The 22,877-nt window shown below is 40.4% G+C and overlaps 1 protein-coding gene across 1 annotated transcript in view; it reads right to left on the bottom strand.

The window, feature by feature from the left end:
- The window catches only part of LOC122788060 (low-density lipoprotein receptor-related protein 2-like), a 1,238,079-nt gene that overhangs the window by 442,031 nt on the left and 773,171 nt on the right, over positions 1–22,877 (bottom strand). The window contains exon 52 of the mRNA XM_044054982.1: positions 14,572–14,724. Coding sequence (XP_043910917.1) covers positions 14,572–14,724 — 153 coding nt within the window. The remainder of the gene's footprint in view (positions 1–14,571; positions 14,725–22,877) is intronic.

The following is a 22,877-nucleotide window of genomic DNA, read 5'->3' as shown; positions in this document are numbered from 1 at the left end:
AAGCCAACTCCCACTATTGGCCTGAACATAACCACAAAGACATAAAAAGTAAAAAAAAGTCATAGACATTCAGAAACCATGTAGCTGAAACACTTGATGCCCTCAAGGGGTAATTTGCATTTATCTTAAGGCTCTCAACTACAGACGATTTAAGGTATCACACAGTGAAAACTCTAGCTTACATGGGTTTTCCTTGTGTTTTTTATTGAATGGTATGTCTGTGTGTCTTTTTTACCCTTTATATATATATATATATATATATATATATATATATATATATATATATAAACAGATACACACACACACACACACACACACACACACACACACACACACACACACACACACACACACACACACACATATATGGGTCTATGTCTAAATTTAGAACTTTTACAAGTTCGAATTTCTTATGGTCAAGACCATAAGCTTGAACTTGTAAATGTTTGAAATTTAAATAAAAAAAAAAAAAAAACTATTGTTTTATGTTTTTGCAGGGAGGCAAGCCCCCCCCCTACACCCCCACACCCCCTTTGCTAATTAAATATACCAACTCCAAGATTGCACTACAATGAGGAAAATGGCAAATATACCATTCCGTACTGTAAGGTGATCGCCATTTAAATGGTTCAAACCTTCACAAGTTCAACCTTATGGTCTCAATCATAAGAAATTCCAGCTTTTGAAAGCTCATAATTTAGAAGTAAACCCTTATAGATATATATAGATATAAACACATATACACAACTGTGTGTGTGTGTTTATTATTATGTCAGAACACCAAACTTTGACACAGTCTTTGCATACTCCGGGGATTATATATATTGATACACGTACATATAAAGTGATCAGATGTTGACATCACTAATGTCAACATTTAGTTATTTATTTGCAGTTTGTTAACTGGGAAAGTCCATTGGACCAGTATGAGTCCTTTTTCAATGGAGGCCTGGGGAAAAAAAAACTCCATGTACATACATGCAGAAACAATACAAGTAACAATCAGATCAAAATTAATACATGGTAACAAATAAATACGTCAGCAGAAGTTATTACAAACAATTTCACAATACCATCAATGTATCGCACCAATATTAATGCAGGGTATTACATAAATAAAAGTCAGCAGAGGTTATTACAAACACATAAAAAATAACAAAACGGTATAGTATGCCAAACGTATAGGTTTATGGTGCATTAAGCATTACGATTTCTGGGAGGTAGATAACCTGTAATATTTAACGTGACAAAACAAAAAACAAAAAGAGGGAGAGTAGAAGTTATAGGAGTCGGGAGGAGGATGAACAGGATGTCTGAGTGGAAGGTAAAGGTTTGAGAGCAGGATGTCTGAGTGGAAGGTAAAGGTTTGAGAGCAGGATGTCTGAGTGGAAGGTAAAGGTTTGAGAGCAGGATGTCTGAGTGGAAGGTAAAGGTTTGAGAGCAGGATGTCTGAGTGGAAGGTAAAGGTTTGAGAGCAGGATGTCTGAGTGGAAGGTAAAGGTTTGAGAGCAGGATGTCTGAGTGGAAGGTAAAGGTTTGAGAAGGCATACTTGACTGCAGTGGAAGTATAGCATAGAGAGTAGGAGGGGTGGGAGCAGGAGCATTCCCATTTAGAAGAGAGATATGAGTGAAGTAAGCTCTTAAAAGTAGAGAGGTTCTGGGTACTTTGAATATGGGGAGGAAGTGAGTTCCATTTCTGTGCTAGGGAGAAAGATAAAAGTAATTGGCCAGGACTGCATAATGGTTTATACACTCCCAGTAGGCTCTGTTTATTAGCCCTGAGGGATCTGTCAAGAAGCTGCATGGTAAGGGTGGAAGAGACAGATGGGCATTGAGAAGGACTAAAGATGCGTTTAAAGGCAGTGGAGAGTTGAATGAAGGAGAGATAGTTGGGGAGCTCTATCCAGTTTAAGGAGTGTAAGGAGTCACAGTGGTGAGAGGAAGATTTGAGCACTTGTAGCAAACTTTGAGATTTTATTGTAGCAGGATGCCAGTTTAGTTTTAAGGGTGGCTTGAAGATTGGTAAGGATGAGTGCCCCATACATGAGAAAGAGGAGGAGGTAGGTAGTAGAGAAGGTAAGTTTGGTTGAAGAGGTTAGATAACGATTGTGGCGGTAAAGCATACCAAGTTTCTGGTGAGTTTTTTTAATGTTAGTTTGAAGGTGGACGTCAAACTTTAGTTGTTTGACGATATGAACTCCTAGAAGCTTGGTATGGGAGCCTACTTCGATTGGAGTCATATTTTGGCTTATTATAGAGAAGGAGTTTTTGTCTATTTTGGTGTTTTTACATGGGGTGAATATCATGATTTTGGTTTTGGATGGATTGAGAGCTAGGTGATTGTTTAGCATCCAAACCTCAGTGCTGTTGAAGATGACCTGCATTACTTGTAAGAGTGTGAGGAGAGATTCAGCAGAGCATATGATCTTAGATTGGCGTCTTGGATGAGTTTAGCATTTGGGATGCAAAGATGGAAGTCGTTTATGAAGATATTGAAAAGTAAAGGGCCCAGTATAGAACCTTGAGGGATGCCTGTGAGTGTGTCTAGGCAGGATGAGCTACAGTTGTTCCATTTAACAACCTGTTGCCTATTTGAGAGGTAACTAGAGAACCAATTGATATTTGGGGATGAAAGATTAAGGTGAGAGAGCTTAGACAGTAGTAAGGTGTGGAAAATGGTATCAAAAGCCTTGGGACAAGTCTAAGAAAAGGGAAGATACTACATTTTCTGAGTCACGGAAGCATTTGGTATTGTTGAGGAATGATAGAAGAGCAGTGTTGGTACTGTGACTGGGTCTAAAACCATGTTGTGTTGGGGTAAGGAGATGATTGTCTAAAACGTAAGGTAAGAGTTGTAGGTAAATACATTTTTTTAAATATTTTTGAAATGGGGAGAGAATGGCTATGGGGTGGAAGTTGGAAATGTCAGTGTTTTGCCTCCTTTACGTAAAGGAAAGATGAAGGATTTTTTTCCAGAGGAGGGGTACATATGATTCTTGGATGGAGTGGTTGATTAGAATACAGATGGGGAGAGCTATGCCCTCAGCAGCTAACTTGAGAAAGTTGGATGGTAAGTTGTCGGGGGCATTAGAACATGGTTTTAATTTTTGAGAAGTTTTTTATAGTATTGACAGGGATGGGTTTGAGGGAAAAGGGAGGGGTTGGGTAGTACTGGTGGTACGGGGAGAGGAGTTGGAGGGTAGAGATGTAGAAGGAGCATATGAGTTTTTAGGGAAAGATGTAGTTAGCTTGGCTATTAAGTCAGTGAAGAAGGAGTTACAATTGGAGGTTATGGTATGGTCTGGAGCGTTAGGGTCGGGACAAGGGTTGTCTTTTCTGCTGGGACTAAGGAGGGCTGTGATAATACTCCAAAATTTCTTGGGGTTGGATTTGTGATTATTTTGTAGCTTAGAGTAATAGGATTTATGATTGGAGGCAATCTGTTTTTTACTCGATTTCAAAGTAAAAAAAAACACTCTCCGTCGCAATAAATGGTGTAGGATAAAAAATAGCTATGTACAAAGAAAAAGGTCAACACTGAAACACAGCAACAATATCATAAAATGGACTTAGACAGCAAAGTAAAATAAACCAAATTTTAATATCTTGTGAGCGCTTTTGTGAACTAGTTGCTTCATCAGACATCTTATGTTTTTGGTGGAGTTTCCATGATTTATCACGGGTATGCATAAGGGTTATGGTATCTTTGGAAAGCCAAGGAGCAGTTCTGGATTTGACTCTTTTAGCTCTAGGAGGAATAAAGCTGTTTAGTATGTTAATGAAGGAAGAATTGAAATAAGTAACAATGTCATCTAGAAGAGGAATTTTCAGAGGGTTCCAGTTCATTTGTTTTAAACAATCAGAGAAAGATTGACGGTTGAAATTTGTGAGGGTACCGGTTGAGATATAGTTATGTTGCAGGTGTAGCGGGGGGGAGGAGAGTGATGTGCAAAGGCAGGTAGGTGATCACTAAGTGGATCAGGCAAGGTGCCACTGTTAGAGATGTTGTAAGGATGTGAAACTAATATCCAGTCTAAAATAGTGCCTGAAGAGTTATCTTTAGTGGGCCTAGTAGGAGAGTTAATTAATTGAGAGAACCCTTGTAGGTTTATACTGTGGGAGGTGGTGGTTGAGTGTATGCAAGACCAGTTGATGTTGACATCTCCTCAGATAATTGTTTCATTACTAATACTGGATGAGAACCAAGAAAGAATATCTTCAAGGATGGGTATATTGTTATGAGGTGGAATGTGTAGGGCAGCTACCTCTATATTTTTATGATCGTTAATCTTCAGGTGAGCCAGGGGTATTTCAGCTGTAGTAAATTGAGGAATAGGGTTGGTGTAGGGTGTCACTGTTAAACAGGAGAAAACAGTAGGTCTACTCTGCCCCCTTTCTTGTGAACACTGTTATTTCTAATGATTCTGTAGCTGGGGGGATGATTTCGGAGTCTTTCAGGTAAGGCTTGAGGCAGGTTTCAAAGATGGATAGAATGTCAGGGTGGTTATGGGAGAGCCAAGCACAGAAGTTGGGTAGTTTGTTGCAGATGCTTTGGGCATTAATAGTAGCGACGAGGAGAGACTCGTAGGGAGAGGATGAAGGAGTTGGAGAGCAATTGGTATTAGGATTGGCAGGGGGTCCAGGATTAGGGTGAATATCACCAGAAAGGAGGACAGAAAGTAGGCCAAGTAGAAAGGATAGCAGTTCCTTAGGATCTCTAGAGTTGGGGGTAAGGAAGAAGGAGGGATAGTGAATATGAGGGGTGGAAGTACTTTTTGGGGTCACAAGAATCTTTTTGTTAAAGAGGAGATAGTTGTTGGAATGGTATAAGTAAGGAGAAATGTAGGCAGAATAGTGGGGTTCTTTTTTGGGGTGGGTAGATGTTATATGGAAGAGTGGAGATTAAGTGAAGGCAGGGAGATAAGTGAGGTGGAGTAGAAGGTAGAGGGAGAGAGGAAGAAGAATAAATAGTGGCATTGTAGATATGGTATGCATGGTTAGTGTGATGTTATAGTAAGGGTGGTTTATACTAAAAGAAGGTGTATTAGTGTGTTGATAGGTAAAGGGGTAGTGTATTGAAGGTGCTGAGGTACAGGCGATTTGGATTACACAGAGGAGAAGAGATGGTATAATTGGTCAGAGGGAGGAGAGATGGCAAACAGGGAGGGAGGGAACATGTTATCGTCGCCAAAAAATGTTGGCATGCTTTTGTGCATGCTCCAAGGAATAATTTCAGGGCAAGCACATTTTAAAACATGTTCTTTTTGCAGGGGACAAACCTCCCTGCATATCTCATACTCCCTGCTAATTATATACTGTATACTAACTCTGAGAAAACACATTCCTCAGGGAAATGGCATATTCCCCAACCTCAGGGACTGTCAATCTCAGACACCTGCCTATCATCTGTTTTGTTGACTAAAACATGTTGAGAAAACAGTGGTTGACTACAGGGAGTTTCCCTTAATCTCAGGACCTCCCTCTCTCTCTCTCTCTCTCTCTCTCTCTCTTTATATATATGTGTGTGTGTGTGTGTGTGTGTGTGTGTGTGTGTGTGTGTGTGTGTGTGTGTGTGTGTGTGTATATATATATATATATATATATAGATATATATATAGATGATATAGATATATATAGATAGATATAGATAGATATATATAGATAGATATATAGATAGATATATAGATAGATATATCTGAGACTTGACATGTTGGCATGGAATAGAAAATGCTCACCTTACCATCCTTAGGCATATCTGGATGTTGATTTATTTTCCAGAGACGTGTGGTCAAGACCTATGTTGTCAAGCTGCTCCTGTAGAATTTATAAATCTAAAGGTTCATTCCTATCATTCATTAGGAATGAACAGTTTTCTACTGTTACTCTTTCACTGTGACAGTGCAAATTTGGAGTTAGCCTTTATAAAGAGGGAACTGAGAGGGTGAGGGATGTCTTGGTTTGCAGGATCCCAGTTATAGACCAGACAGTTTAAGAAGTCAATATTCTGATCACCTTCATTGTCAAGTCCATATTGTCAAATCTTAAACACAATCAAGTTGTTGTCAGTAAGTCAGCTGTCAGTAAATTAGACTGAATCTCGATACCTGCATGGACTTTGTATATGAAAACATCAGTAAGTTCCTAGCTCATAGGTTGTTAATAGGCCTGCAGTCCTGGAGACCATTAAGGAGTGAAACACAAATTCCCAATTACCCCAAAGCACTGTGTGTTCAAGTGACTTGCTTAAGGTCACACAGGAGGTAAATGAAGGGTGAAGGATTCAAACCCTCTACCCTTGGCAAAGGAATCAGCTCTTTAACAGGTCAGAGCTTTAGTCTTCTGAGACAGCTGTAACTGGAAAAATCTTTTCCCATGGACAACTGTAGTAAAGGAACATTTGGCTGAGTGGAACTTTCACAGTTAGCAAAAGTAGAATAAATATACCATGAAATGTACACATTATCTGAGTATGTCTGTATAAATGTGCCACACAGACTTGCCAACTTAATATAAATGTACCTCACAAAGCTTCCAAATGCCAACCTCCTCCTCTAGGGACTCTTAGAAGACAGCACAGCACCAGTGAATAGCATATTTCCATCCTTAACCAGCAGTAATTTCCACAGGCATGCCAAGACATCCTTCTACTACATGAGAGGGAGGTAGCTGACGTGATATCAGTATTGTATAATATGTATACATTGTTGTTTATGATTAATTTGGGGGGGGCTATGGAGAACACTGTACTCAAGTCACTTGGTAATGTTGTTGTGTTAGAGTTACACTTACAGCAATTAGCTGTTGTTATTCCAGATGATCAGTTTCTTGGCTGCAAATGGGAGAACTTGGGAACATTCGCAGGTTAGTCAGTCGGTACTGTTGATTTTTTTCTTGGGTGGACTGGGTGCTGATAATTATAACCACATGTAACATGCAATTAGGGTTGCTGACCCAGGTTAATTTTTCATAGTTTAATTTTTGCCACTCTTAATATGCAACAATACTCCAGAAACGTCCAGTTTTATTGACTCTGGCTTACTGTCAGCAGAGTACTGTGATGCTATGTGGAACAGTGGATTATTTCCTAAAACTAGTTCATCCTATTTTTTCTTTTTTGGGGTGACAGAGACTAAGTTGAACAACATACTTGATCTGCAAGCTCAAACTAAGGAAGCTATCTGTCAGAGTGCATGTTATATAGACAAAGGTTAACATTTGAACTAAGTTTATACCTGTCTGTACAGAGATAATCAGATAAAATGTGCATTGTGACTTAATACTTGTTACTAAATACTTGCTAATGAAATGTGAACTTTCATCAAAATGTTTAACATAGATAGAAACACACAGACACACACACACACACACACACACACACACACACACACACACACACACACACACACACACACACACATATAGATAGGTAGATAGATAGTTATAGGACCCCCTCAAAACAGAACTTAACACACAGACAATTTCTACTCCAAATGATGAGAATTCATTCTTGGTTGAGCTCTGTTGGGTAATAACAGCAGCTGTACTTACAATATGTACATGCAGCAGTCATTATATTTGTTGGCAATTGTCTTTTGTTGTGAAGCTTGGTAACTTCAACATCCCAGTGACCCTGTATTTGCATTCTTCTCTCCTTCATCCCTGAACAGGAACAGGATTAATTATTGGCGTTTTTTGTTGAAAGTAGTAGACGTAGCCACCAAATGTTGCATTGTTTCCTTCCCCTAATGGACCATAAGGCAGTCATGCTCAGTGTTGTTCCTCTTCTTCATGCATGGTCACCTAAACGTTTGTGAGAAGACCCCCTTATCTAAAGGACAAATAAATCTGTGACATGCTTCGGAAGGGAACGGAACAGTATATAATCCAAAGTGCTAGATGAATTTAGCCAGTATTTCTTTGCTGAGCCTGTTTAAAGTTAGACGTTCATAGGTTCATAGGTTCATACTAGGCTATCTGCCCTGGGGCATTTATAAGCCTAGCCTGATTGTGTTTGGCTTATGCCACCCCTTGATTTGAGTATACTGTGCCCTTTTTAAAGTTTAGTTTACTGAGCCTCTGTCTACTAGTGACACGGAAGTAATCCCCGGGACAAACCTATGATCTCCCCATCCACTCATCAAGATTCTTCTTGAAGAGAGTCAGTGAGGTGCTCTGCCTAACATGAATTGGAATTCTATTCCAGAGCGAAGGGAGCCTCTGGGTTATGAATCTGTCCTTCCAGCATGTTCTATTTATTTCTGTGCTGAGGTTCAAGTCCCTCGAGCGCGTGGCTCTAAGGGATTTAGATTTACTGAGGTGGAGCATGTCCATTAATTCTGGGTTGGACATAGCTTTATATGTCAGGCATAGATCGCCTCGAAGTAGGCGGTATGCAACTGAGTAGAGCTGGAGTTTTTTTTTAACCGAGCAGCATATGGCATCCGTTTGAGTCCCTTGATCCTCTTGGTGAGGTACTTTTGGGGTCTTTCTAATTGCTGCAGGTGTCGGGTAAGGTACATCCCAAAGGGGGCATTGTATTCTATGATGGGCCTGATGAGGGATGAATAAAGGGGCACGATTACCTCTCTTGATCTAGATGTGAATCCTTTCATGATGAGGTGGGCTATGTGGAAGGTCTTTCTAACCACTTTGGCAATGTGGTTGTCAAAGGAGAGATTGCTATCAACTTGGGTCCCAGATCCCTAATTACTTTCTCTGTACTTAATGGGTTACCACCTATGTGGTAATTTGTGGGCACATTGTTTTGCCAAAGGGTATGACTATACACTTTTTGGCATTTAGCTTTAGGCCATGGCTCTGGCACCAGTTATCCATCTCTGCGAGACCTTTTTGAAGGATGTTTGTGTTAAAGACTTTTGTGCAATGGCCAATATAATACTAATGAACTCCAAAGACAGGGGATATGTGGGATACTAGGAATTACAGGAAGAATTACAGAAGGCACATAAATCAAGTGTAGTGACAAATTTTAAAAGCAATGATGCATTAGCCAAATTAAAAAAATAAATAAGTTAGCAGCGACCCTACTAATTAGAACACAGCTCTCTTTAGAGAAAACAGCTGCCAAGCTGTTTTCGGGGGGGACCTCAGCTCAGAAGTTCTGAGGTACAAACAAGTGGTTATAGCAATAAAAGATAAAGTTCAAGTCATTAATTTACTTTAGCAAGAGTGGCAGAGAAGGCCCTGAATCTGTAGCATCCACATTCCAGTTACTAAATGTATTACAATGGTTAAAAATATTATATTACAGATAGCTCTTCCATCCTGAGACTTACTGATGTATTTCATGAGCTTTATTCTCAGCTGCATACTTCTTCCATGGAGCTATACAGAGGAATAACTCCCCCAAAAATAAATTTTATCAGCAGTATGGTCTCTGAGTCACTATATCCAAATCTAAATTCTTCCTTGCAAACCAACACACAGAAGATTGGGGAGTTTTTAACCAGTTTATCATTTAACTAAAAAAATTTCTCCTACCAAATAATTAGGTATCAGACTGCATTCATCTATTATTCAGATGCTAGAGCTAAACTACAATCCCCTATGTGAATTAATGTATTGAAAATATTCTTTGGCTGGATGCCATACTGCATGATTTGGTACACCTCCACCCATTTCTCCTATCTTACAGGTGGCCAGTGCATACATCGCACTAATACCTCCTGGGTTAAGATAAGATATGGAGTTCTACCATTCCCTCCCTCCACCTATGCACTGGCCTAAGAATCAACTCTCTGTACATGTTCAAAAATGGCATAGTGCAGCCAGTGCTCACAAGGCCCTGTGTACATTACCTAGTCTTATGGATCAGTAATTCTGATTTGGAATCCCACAAGGCTTTGACTTCACAGAAGACAGTACATTGAAAGGACAGAGAATGGAGGAGGATCACCATTCTAAATCAAGAACTGCAAAATGGAGCCGTCCATTGCTTCTTCTGTATTTCTTTTAGGATACTTAGAATCTTCCCAAAATAGATGTCTGGAAGTATTTACAAATCAAAGGAACCATCCTTCATTTCCACTAAAGCAAATATTTGCCTTTCATCCATTCCTGGTTTCCTATTATTAGGTACACATAAACTACATGACTTTATTGTCTCTGTGCCACAGGGGAAGGACTCCCGACTATGGCCTAGGTAATCAGGGTTCTATTAGTGAGCAGGCACTGGACCAGCTAGCCATGGAAGGAAGGGGTATAACTTGGTTACGTCTCCCATGGAGGGGGTTAGGTTTGCCCACATGCAGAACTTCCTGCTGGAGATAAGCCAGATCACTGTTCATTTTCAGAAGGTTAGGGCAGAGATGCTTGGAAGGTACACCTTTTTCAGAGATGAGGGGATTGCCTCTGTCATAATTCCATTGCAAGCACTTTCTCTTAGACTTCGTCATGTGCATGCAGTAAGAGACAAGTGAAACCAAGCAGAACATCTTAAACCACCCCTGATGGCTGTGTGAATGATGGCCCTGCTTGTTGACCTTTTCCTTCTGTGGAGTGATGACTGACAGACAGCAGGGGCAAAGAGTCTTATAAAACATAAACTGCATGACTTTTCCCCAGATTCCTTTAAGGTGTCTAACACTTTGTAGGGCTCTTTGTCCAGACCTGGTTTCTTTGTGTACAACAGTGTTGTGGGGTACATAAAATTTCAAGAACTCAGTCCAATCCATCAGAATATTCCAAGAACTCAGTCCATTCCATCAGAATACATAAGGTGAATGGAGACTATCTGTGGGTTGCATTGCATGCAGCCCTTCAACTAATGGAACATATTTTCCTATTCATACACAGAGGATACTGGTTACTAGCTGATATTCCAAATATAGGGTATATGTCACAAGAAAAAAAATGTTGGATGCTCAGTGGACAAGGCAAATAATATGCATAAGTTTTGGGACTGTTCCTTGTCCCTAGTTGATAGGTGTGTATTAGTCTAATGGCCCTGGAGCCTTTACAAGCCTAGCCCATAGGATTACCCTGGCATCGTGCCATCCAACCTTAGTTCCCAGTGCCTCTGTCGAATAGAGCCACTGGAGTGATCCCAGGGTGAATTTTCTATTTCCCATCCATTCATCAAGATTTCTCTTGAAGAGGGCCAGTGAGGTGCTCTGTTTGACATTTATGGGAAGTCTATTCCATAGCATGGGCAGTCTCTGGGTTATGAACCTGTCCCTCCAGCATGTTCTGTTGATTGTGGTAATGAGGTAGAGGTCCCTAGAGAGTGTGGTGCGGAGAGATTGGGATTTCTTTAGATGTAACATTTCTAACAGAGCTGGTCAGACATGGCTTTGTAAATCAAGCAGAGATCGCCTCTAAGTAGGCGATATGACACAGAGAATAGTTGGAGTTTTTTGAGTCTGTTCATATAGGACAAGTGTTTAAGGCCTAGGATCCTCTTTGTGAGGTACTTTTGCAGCCTCTCCAGTTGTTGCAGGTGTCTAGTGAGGTACATGCCAAATGGGGCATTGTACTTGATGATTGGCCTAATGAGGGAAGAGTAGAGGGAGACAATGACCTCTTTCTTCCTGGATGCAAAATCCTTAGTAATGAGATCTGACGCATAGAAGGACTTTCTGACCACAGTGGCAATGTGGTGGCCTAAAGTGAGGTTGCAGTCAACCTGTGTTCCCAGATCTCTTATAATGCCTTCTGTGTTCAGTGGACTACCATCATTGTGGTAATTCATGGGAAATGTGTTTTTCCCAAAGGGGATGACGACACATTTTTTGGCATTGAGCTTAAGCCCATGGTTCTGACACCAGTCGTTGGTCTCAGTGAGACCTTTCTGAAGGATGTCAACATCACTTGGGGAGTTAATAGTAGCTCCCAACATGCAATTGTCTGCGAACTTTGTCAGCCAGAGTCCCTTTGTGCTGGCCTGGACTTCAGAGAAGTAGATAAACAGAGGAGGACCCAGGAACGAACTCTGTGGGACTCCACTTGTGACTGGTTGTCAGTCTGACTTGGAGTCAGCTACTTTCACACTGTGGGTTCTATCCATGAGCCATTTTGCAACTCACCTAGTGATCTATGGGTTGATGACTAGCTTAGTGAGTTTTTCTATGAATCCTGAGTGGGGAATGGTATCAAAGGCCTTGGCCAGATTAAGGTAGGCTGTATGAAACATCTTGCCTTCATTCACAGCTCTGCTGATTGCCTCAAAGAAGTTGACCAGGTTGGGCAGGCACGATCTGCCCTTCACAAAACCAAACTGTGTGGGATCCAGAGTTTGGAGATTCTCTATATCCTTATTTATTAGGTCCATGATGATGCGTTCCATAACTTTGCATATCAGACTCATCAGGCTAATGGGGCAATAGTTCCCAGGGTCTGTAATCACTCCTCTTTTATGGAGAGGGCTGACTGTAGCTGTGTGCCATTCAGTAGGGGCAAAGCCTGAGGTGAGGCTATGGTTGAACAGGGCACACAGATGGGTGCCAGTTCACTCTGTAGTTCATGTAGAACACTGCCAGGGATATTGTCAGGTCCCATAGAAGCTGTATTCTTGGCCTTGAACAGTGCCGTATTAACCTGTGCAGCAGTAATACTGGGTGCCTGGCAATCTACTGGTATTGTGATTGGTCCTTTGGGGGGGGGGGTTAAAGTTGGCACTGAATCTGTCTGCCAGTATATTGGCAATATCTGTTGGCTCGGTATAGGAGGTACCATTGTGCAGTAGCTCAGAGCAAATCTGGGTATTGCCATGGAGATTCTTTACATAACTATAGAAGGCCTTGTGGTTGTCTTTACTATCTGCTGCAATCCTGTTTTCATAGCTAGCTTTAGAGGATTTGATGAGGGATCTCAACTTTTTGTTGAGGCTGATAAGGAGTTTTTCCAGTCTTGGGACTTCACCTCATTCCACATCAGTTTCCTCCTTCTGTTGCAGAGTTTGTTTATGCAGGGGACCAACAGATTGGCTTCCTTTGTTTGGAGGAGAGCGTCTTGGTTCTATTGGGTATGGCGAAATCCATGCATTTGTGTATGTGTTTGTACAGTGCACTGGTGTATGATTCGGAGGTCATGCAACTATTCTCCATTTGCATGGGTGCCGTGGAGTTAGCCATCTCTGTTTTTAGGAGCCCAAAGTTAGCTATGGAGAAGTTTTTCATGGTGGTTACCTTTGCGGGGGGAGGGGTGGGAGGGATGTGTATTTCCAAGCTGATTAGTTTGTGTTCGGATTTAACCAGGGAGGAGTTCACTATTGGTATATAGCAATGGTTGCCCATGTTAGTAATGACCAGGTCAAGGATGTGACTACCTCTAGTGAGGGTAAGAACAAGCTGGCCCAGGGCATCAGAATTAATGAATTTTAGGAAACGTTGGGCAAGTGTATTGGTACATGAGTAGTTTTCCCAGTTAATGGAGGAGTAGTCGCCCAGTATGAGAGTGTTAGGTTGGACCCTAATATTCTCCAGGGGGCTTAGGAATGTGGAGTGTGAGTATTGCGACATGGTTGGGGACCTGTAGGAGGCTATGACCTGAATTGCTGTCTTACCCAATGTTAGCTGCACCTGAAGTATCTCTGATGCGTTATGCTGGGCTACCAGTCTGGAGGTGTGTGCATCCTTTATCAATTTGGAAACATCACAGCCTTTGGAGCTTCAGTCCAAGTTCTGGAGCCGAAAGGTGTGGAATGAAATATAGCCTGGTATTGCAGGGGTGCTTTCTGCTGCTTTAAACCAGGTCTCTGTTACAGCATAAATGTCAATGTTCTCCATTTTGAGGAGTGCTTTGAGCGAGTACATTTTGAGATTTAGACTTCTAGCATGGAGCAGCAGACCCTCAGACATAGTATTTATGTCTGTACAGTAGCTTGATATCCAAACTGTTGTGTTTTTTACCTGTATGGCAGCTTGGTACAGCCTAACATAATCTGCATAGGCACATCTTCAGCAGGAGGAGAAAGTCCAGATAATATAAAGTAGCTGTGTTTACTAAGATATACCTGGTATCCAAATGTAAATTTCCATTTGACCTGTTGGAAGAGAGGCCCTTGAGACAAATAAGAAGAAGACATACTTTCACACAAACACCCCAGGTTTTTGCAGTGGGCATGTGCCCATGGAGCTCCCCACACCCCCTCTTACATTATTGTTCTCACTCTGAGGTCACTGCAACTTGGAGAAACAACATTAATTTAAGAAAACTCTATAAAAACATAATTTGCTCTTTCTCTGAGATGCTGTTATCTCAGAGAAAGATAATATCTTAGCATCAGACTAAAAAAACAAATCATTGCAACGTGTAGTAACCAAACAACATGCAATAAAAACAAAAATAAGCACCCATGTTGAGCAAACAAACAGCAAGTAAGCAAGTCCAAACAAACCGTGTAAAACTAGAAAAGAAAATAGGTACGGCAAAAGCTTTTGTATGTCTACACGTTGACCTAGTGTTATTTATATAAAACTACATATACTGTACACTACTATTGCTTAGTTTGTTGCTGTAAAGTTTAAAATTTAACTAGTTGCTAAACATGAATGAATGAATGAATAAATAAACATAAATGGAAGATTCAAGTCAAAGGTTAAGTAGTCTTACCCATATCTTGGGTTTACTGCCACAGCCCGTGGGTTACCAAAGCAGTAGGTATTATTGGGATCTACGCAGCCACTGAGAAGCTTTTTCCTGAATCGTCCATCTAGTTCAGACACATGCAATGCATCCTTTGTAGCATCAGCCCAGTACAATTTCCTGTAGTAGATGACAACAGTGTGAATGCAGAAAGAAATACTGTACTAATATTAGCTATATATTCATGTACACACATATATGCAGTGCCTGCATTATGTATACAGATGAACACACACACACACACACACACACACACACACACACACACACACACACACACACACACCTGTTACTTCTGAACCAGCTAGGAACTATTAGTTTTTTGTGCTCACGTAAAGGTAAAATGCAGTAAAATTTCTTTTCAAAGAACTTTAATTCAGTCAACGTTCTACATTATGAGAATTACTATAATTATGAGATGCTAACTCATAGTGATCTGTTTACAATGTCAATTAAGTCCAATATTTATCTGCTAGCTGTTCTAACATATCAGAAAATAAGTATGCAATAAATAAATGTGCAATAATCAATCACTCAGCTGCTAAAAACTGTAGACATAATAATTTATAGTAGTATGAAGTAAAATAACGGTCTGACTAAGTTAATGTTGTGTATGTTGCATGTGCTATATGTAATTTGTATGTGCGTAATTGTCATCTCAGTACTGAGACTGATGCACGCAGTTTTGTTTAGGTTACCCTTGTGGAGTCTAAATGAAAATAAAGTTCACTTTGTCTTTGATTTTGACTTTACAACAAATTATCATAGTAATTTATCAGCCACAAAAGATATATTGTCAAATACTGTATTAATTTAGCAATGTAACTGTTATGTTATATATGTATTAGTACTACATAGTTTGGTGGTGTTGTGAGGCATGGAGATCTGTTCAAGCTGCAGAACCATCTGTAAGAAATGTAAACATAAATTATGCTTAGCTATTCAGATTATGTGCTCATCCCAGAAACACAATCCTGTGAGATGGAGTCAAGGAGGAATTTGCAGTATTTATCTGGAAGACCAGATTGGTCAAAAGAGACATAACCCATGTTAATACTTCTTCACACTTTAATAAAGATTGCAAATATAAACAAGTCATCTAAATAAGGAAAGATCTGAAAGCCATTCAGTCTGCAAAAGCTAAAACTGTTGCTAGACATTTTGTGAATACACTTGGAGCTGTAGGTAAACCAAATGGGACTGCAGAGAATTGATAATGTGACCACGAAACAGAGAAGCTTAGAAATTTCCTGAAGCCTATGGTTATTTGAATAATGGTAAGGATCTTTTGGGTCTAGGGTTACCAAGTAACTCATGTGAGGAATGAGAGGTGACAGGTTAGGTAAGGTCAGCATTTTGAACTTTGGAACTCTCACATAGTGGTTTGGAAATGAAACATCTTGTACTGGTCTCCAAGATATCTCTTTCTTTGGTATCAGAAGCATTCTGGAATAGAAGCACTGGTTCTTTGATTCCCTGGATGCGTAAAGACTGATGTGTCTCAGGAAAAAATTCTACTTGGTTTGGCAGGTGGGACTGTATTCTTCAGAAAGGAAGTTTCTGTATCCAGTTCTACCTGTAACTCTCCTGCACCAGTTTTAATACTCAAGAGTACAAAATAATCTTTTGCCAGAGGGGAATATCACAGGTCAGTTTTGGGGACAGATTTGTGGAGATCTTGATTGGGGGTAAAGTAGCAAGGTAAGGAAGACTGGCATTGTCATTCTATACTGTTGGTCTGTCCCTTTTTCTGAAAAGGCCCCTATTTTTTATTTTTGCTACCATCTGATCATCTCTTTGTTTGTATCTTGCTTGCCAAAAAGTATTGGTTTTGTTTATTTGGCCTTTTTGTGTAAAAGGGAGGTGTTTACAATTTCTGTTGGGTTACTTGAAATATCTTAGAATTACATGAAATATCTTAGAAACTCCCTGAATTAATTTCGCTCTTTCATCTTAATTTTTGAGAACCTGGGTAGCAAAAGAACCAAATGACACCTCTTAATCTAAAACTGGATCCAAGATTTCAGACTTTACCTCACCACCCAACTTTTGGTTACCTAGACAAGCATATCTTCTCAACGCTGTAGCAGTAGAAGTGGCCCTAGACACAGTATTTATACAGTCATACACAGTATTCCAAGAATGTTTAGGTACCCGAGAAAGGGTAGAAATTGTATGGTACAGAAAAAAGCCTCTTCTTTAGGAAAAATAGAAATCAGGGCCCTGAGACTGTCCGTCTGACATAGCCTAAATTTTTATATTTATGCCTAATAATTCAGAATTCTAAAGGCTGAAGTAGAAGAAAATCTATTCTGTTATCTATACAGTGCAACATTTTACACTCCTTATCACCAGTCCTTTGCCAGTATCAGACACAGTTGAAAAGTCAGCTGGGTCTGACCTGGGGTGAGAAAAGAAATTTATTAGCCTGTGGTATCTTATACAGCTTGTCTGCTTTTTTTTAGGGTTTGATGGTACCAGTCTGAGTACAGACAGCAATTAACATATCCTCCAGGTCTGGCAGTACAGGATGGAGGGAAGAAAAACTTGTATCATGTCATAACATCTCCATAGTTTTGAAGGAACATCTGTTTTTTTCCATAAAAATACCTAATTCATCCTGGAAATGGTCTGATTAAAAGAAAATTCATTTACAGAAGGACAAGAATTAAAGTTTTCCTCACAATCCAAGAGCTGGACTTGGGAATCTGCAAGAGAAGAAGGCCTATATCTGTCAAAATTGGAATCATCATACCCGGTTTCTTTAGGAATAATTTGACAGGGAATATTTATTTGTAAAGACATCTGCATTCCAGCATTTACTGCCTGCAATGTCTGTTTGGCCAAGGTAAGGAACTCATCTTTTTTAATAGTAATAACTTCATCAGAATAACAATGTTTAACTGTTTTTCTTAATAGGAGTTCCAACAGAAGAAGGTCAAACTTGAAGGAGGAATGTCTGCCTGGTCTAATGGTCTCTTGACCCAGTTATTCCAAGAAGAATCTCCCGGAGAGTTTTACAGACCCAGAAAAGATTGCTCTCTCATACCTATATTGGACACTGGAATAGCCAAAGAGAATATGGCTGACCCCTGGTTCATGCTGGCCAAATGGACCACAACAGAGGAAGCCACAGTGTTAAGTCAGTGGTCTGAGGAACAACCAATGGGTACTGCATATTTACCCACTATCAGCAGAGGAATAGACCGAGTTAACAACAATGGCAAGGACTCTTTGGTAAATTATTTTTCTCTCTCCAGGTACTGTGGGAGAGGAGTCAGCTGGACCGGAATTAGTATCCATGGTATAACTGCAGAAGAGATTTTCTCCTTGGGTCTCTGCTGAAAATGAGCTTCCTTCCCAGCCAAACTAACCCGGTCAACAAATGTGAAATAACTAGCTAACGTAACTAAATAAATAAATAAGAAGTGTCAAAAGTACTAAGCAGTGCTGAAGCGAGTTGGCCCAAAGGTAAGCTATCAGTTAGTGGTTGCAATTAGCACACATTATTTATTTATTTATTTTTTATTTAACATTTGTTTACCGGGAAAGTCCAACTTGGAAACTTACACTCAGTACCACTTTCCCCAATCCCTTAGGTTATAAAAAATACAAGTAGAACAGAAATTTCCTATCAGTAGTGTTCAAACAATCGCACACACACTGGCAGAATCAAAATGGCAGACAGGTTGACGTGAAGTGAGCATAAGCATTATAATGACAGATAATTTCCTACTAGTTCTTTGGAAAATTCTTTTGTCCTACAATATTCAAAGAGTATGCAAGCAATGCACAGTTTTTCACAAAATTAGCCCCAAATGCCATGATGAACACTCTAAGATAAAAGTAGCAGTCCCTGACAGGAATCTTCTAATATTATGAAAAAATGCTAATCTTCTGCCTCTCCCCTTTTACTGCCTTACACTGTGTAGGCTTCTGGCTGCTATCCGCTCTTCCCTGGCGTACTAGCTCTGTTTCCTGCTCAATCTATACTGTTTCCAGTCTTCTTTTAAGTCCTCCTGGTGCCTGAAGAACCTGGCCAACACTCCTGTGATTGAAACTACCCGTCCTATACTGTGCTCTCTACCAAGGAAAGACAACCCTCCTGTGATTGAAACTACCTGTCCTATACTGTGCTCTCTACCAAGGAAAGAAATTTCCTGCTCAATCTATACTGTTTCCAGTCTTCTTTTAAATCCTCCTGGTGCCTGAAGAACCTGGCCAACACTCCTGTGATTGAAACTACCCGTCCTATACTGTGCTCTCTACCAAGGAAAGACAACCCTCCTGTGATTGAAACTACCCGTCCTATACTGTGCTCTCTACCAAGGAAAGAAATTTCCTGCTCAATCTATACTGTTTCCAGTCTTCTTTTAAGTCCTCCTGGTGCCTGAAGAACCTGGCCAACACTCCTGTGATTGAAACTACCCGTCCTATACTGTGCTCTCTACCAAGGAAAGACAACCCTCCTGTGATTGAAACTACCCGTCCTATACTGTGCTCTCTACCAAGGAAAGAAATTTCCTGCTCAATCTATACTGTTTCCAGTCTTCTTTTAAGTCCTCCTGGTGCCTGAAGAACCTGGCCAACACTCCTGTGATTGAAACTACCCGTCCTATACTGTGCTCTCTACCAAGGAAAGACAACCCTCCTGTGATTGAAACTACCCATCCTATACTGTGCTCTCTACCAAGGAAAGAAATTTCCTGCCCAATCTATACTGTTTCCAGTCTTCTTTTAAGTCCTCCTGGTGCCTGAAGAACCTGGCCAACACTCCTGTGATTGAAACTACCCATCCTATACTGTGCTCTCTACCAAGGAAAGACAACCCTCCTGTGATTGAAACTACCCGTCCTATACTGTGCTCTCTACCAAGGAAAGAAAGTAGGTTATGGACATAGACTTGTTAGTAGATTAGGCTCCTGTTCTGGTATTCCTAAAAGGGTCTTATAGTTCGCCTGTGCGTGAGTCTCTAGCAGCCAGTACCTCTCCTTCTTAGCTTCCTCTCTCCCACCCTTTGTATCATCTGCTCTCCTCCATCTTAATTAACTTCTCTCCCTCCCTCTCACCCCTTCTTGGTCTTATTTATTTTTCTCTGTTTCTCCCTCTTTTTATCTGTGCTACCTACAGGTGGCTTCCTCCCCTCTGTTCTTTTTTTCCTCTGCTGTTTCCCCTTTGGCTCCTACTAGCCATTCTCATCTGTTAAACTAGTACTCTGACTTCCTATCCCTCTAACCTCTATTCTAGCCTCACTCTGTCTGTCCCTATTCTCACTGATTTGCTCTATCCTTGTAAACTGCATACTTTCCTTCCCAACTTAAACCTGCTCCCCCTCTATATTCACTGTATGATCCAATACTGCTTTTAACCTGTCCGAACTTTTATCATTTCCCTGAGACACTGGTCTCTACTTTACCTTTTCATCTCATTATATACCTTCTTACCTTACTTACCAGCATTACTGATTGTCTCCTTTCCCATTTCTCCTTCAGTTGTTTATGCGCTCCGTTAAGCCTCTCTTGGCTCACTCCGCCCTCCCCTACCCCCCCCACCACCCACCCCAGGGTCCTACTCTTATACCTCTCTAAACACACCCTACTTCTTACTTCCAATATCTTAGCCCTGCTTTTTCCCGCTCCTTTGTTAACCACACCCTTACCACCCCTTTCCCTCTTACCTCTTTCTATCCCTCTCCTCCCTTATATCTGACCTCACAGCTCTCTACTTGTCTTCTACTTCATTTTAATTGCATCCTCTTACACTACCCTTTTATACCCTCTTATACCTCCTACTGACCCTCTTCCACTCCTCCCTCTCTTATAGGTTTACATCCCTTCTCCCATCTTATCCTATTTTAGTTCCTTCCTTTACTACTACTCTTCTACCCTTTAATCATGCCTCCCACTTTCCTTACTATGCTCACACTCACAGTTCTACTCCTTACCATCCTGTTCTCAGCATACCTTGTTACCTTTTTTGAAAGTCCTCTTTCTGTCCACCCTATCTACTCCAACAAACACACCTCAACTCTCACACATACTTCTCCCATTTTACACTCCAACATTACTTTTAACCCCAACTATATCTTACCTAAATACCACAGACTCTCACACCTTAAGTATGTCCATCATACCAATAAGAAACTAAAACTACAAATCTCTAAAGAACCATTTAATAACCAGACCAAATCCTTCTACATTACAAGATGGAGACATCCACCCTAATCCTGGGCCAACTTATCCCTCTCCCAAAACTAATATACCTAAAATTAATGACTCCCTCCTTATAGGACACCTTAACATTCATAGTATAAATAACAAAATAGCTCAATTACGCCCTCCTAGATATCCATTCATTTGACATTCTCTGCCTCTCAGAGACCTGGCTCAAACCACATACAAAGACACTGAGATCTTACCCCAAGGCTATAGTATAGTACGACTTGACCGACCAAAACGCAAAGGTGGTGGAGTAGCAATTCTTTTTAAGAATCAACTAAATATCTCTACTCTTCCAGCTTATCCTACCCTGGACTGTAAAGTAGAAACCATCATAACAAAACTCCAAATAAACAACAAGAAATCCTTTACATTATCTGCATCTACTTACCACCAGGGAACAACATACCCATACTTGAACCCTTTCTTAGCTGGGTATCTACTACTTACCCCAAGAAACTATAATTCTAGGTGACATTAATGTTGACTGGAATACTATCAATGCAGAAAATCCTTCCTCTCATATGAACCTATATGGTTTCAACCAGACTATCACCTCAACCACTAGAATCAACAAGCCTAACAATAAAGAGAGTATTTTAGATTGGATACTCATAAACAAAGTCAAACAGGCCTACAAAGTAGGAACCCTGCCTGATGATATAAGTGATCATTCTTTAACCTATATCACTAGAGAAAAGACTGATTTCCCAAACCTCCCTAACATTCAAAAAATACGCTCAACAAAACTTTTTAACATAGACCTATTTCAAAATAAACTCAACAAATGCAACTGGAGCCCCTTAAAATCTCTTCCTCTTGAAAATGCAGTATCTTACTTTAATGCCACTTTCTTATCCATTCTTGACAAACATGCTCCTGAACGCACCATCAGAATGAAACCCAATATTTCCCCATGGCTCTCTAAGGAAACTAAAAAGCAAATTCTCTCCAGAAATAAAGTCTGGGCCAAATGGAGATGCCATAGAAATTCCCACGATCTTCTTCATTTCCACCAACTTAGAAACTCAACTAAAAAAGCAATAATTACTGACAAAAAAAACTTCTACTGCAAACTTCAACAAACTCATCATAACAATCCCAAACAGTTTTGGTCATCTATTAACAGACTCCTTTCCCCAGGAACATCCAAAACTCCCACCCTCTTAATGCTGACCCAGACACTCCCCACCTCACTGCAAATGCTTTCAACTCCTTTTCACTGACACTATTCTATCTCTAGCTGGACATCTTAGCACTAACAACTCCTGCCCACCAATAAACCAAAGACACTCTTCCAATAACTTTAAACTACAACCTATTCCTACCTCTTTCATCTCTAGACTTATTCACAAACTGAAGCCTTGTACCCCTTCTGCTGATAAACTCCCTTCACTTTTTCTCCAAAAAGCTGCCAAAGAAATTGCTTATCCAGTATCTATACTTATAAACAGGACAATCCAAGAGGGAACTATACCAAACATCTGGAAAATTTCCCACATTATCCCATTACATAAAGGTGGGAATTCCATTGAATACTCAAACTATAGACCAATTGCCCTCCTTTCTCCATTAGCAAAAATAATGGAAAAATGTATTCACCATCAGCTTTTACAGTATCTCTCTCAAAACAACATAATAGCAAACTGTCAGCATGGTTTTAGACCTCATCACAGTACTACCACTGCTCTCCTATCATTTGTAGATACCATCAATAGGAACCGTAACGACAACCTTCTCTCTTCTGCTCTCTTCATCGACCTCTCTAAAGCTTTTGATATGGTCAACCACTCCATTTTAATTAACACTCTCACATCCCTCTCCTTTGATAATCTTGCCACTAAATGGTTTACATCCTACCTCAGCAATAGACAACAAGCAGTTCGGTGGGAAAACCAAATTTCTTCACTCACACCCATTTCCATCGGTGTACCTCAAGGCTCCATTCTAGGACCCCTTCTCTTCTCCCTGTTCATCAATGATCTCCACTCACCTGCATTCAATATGCAGATGACTCTACACTTATCTGCTCTGCTTCATCTCCTAATGTACTTT

Source organism: Protopterus annectens, chromosome 13.part0, assembly GCF_019279795.1.
Source record: "Protopterus annectens isolate FY-2018-M chromosome 13.part0, PAN1.0, whole genome shotgun sequence".
NCBI classification, from domain to species: Eukaryota; Metazoa; Chordata; order Ceratodontiformes; family Protopteridae; genus Protopterus; species Protopterus annectens.
Note: the sequence above shows the minus strand (reverse complement) of the source record. Positions and strands in the feature narration are given on the sequence as shown.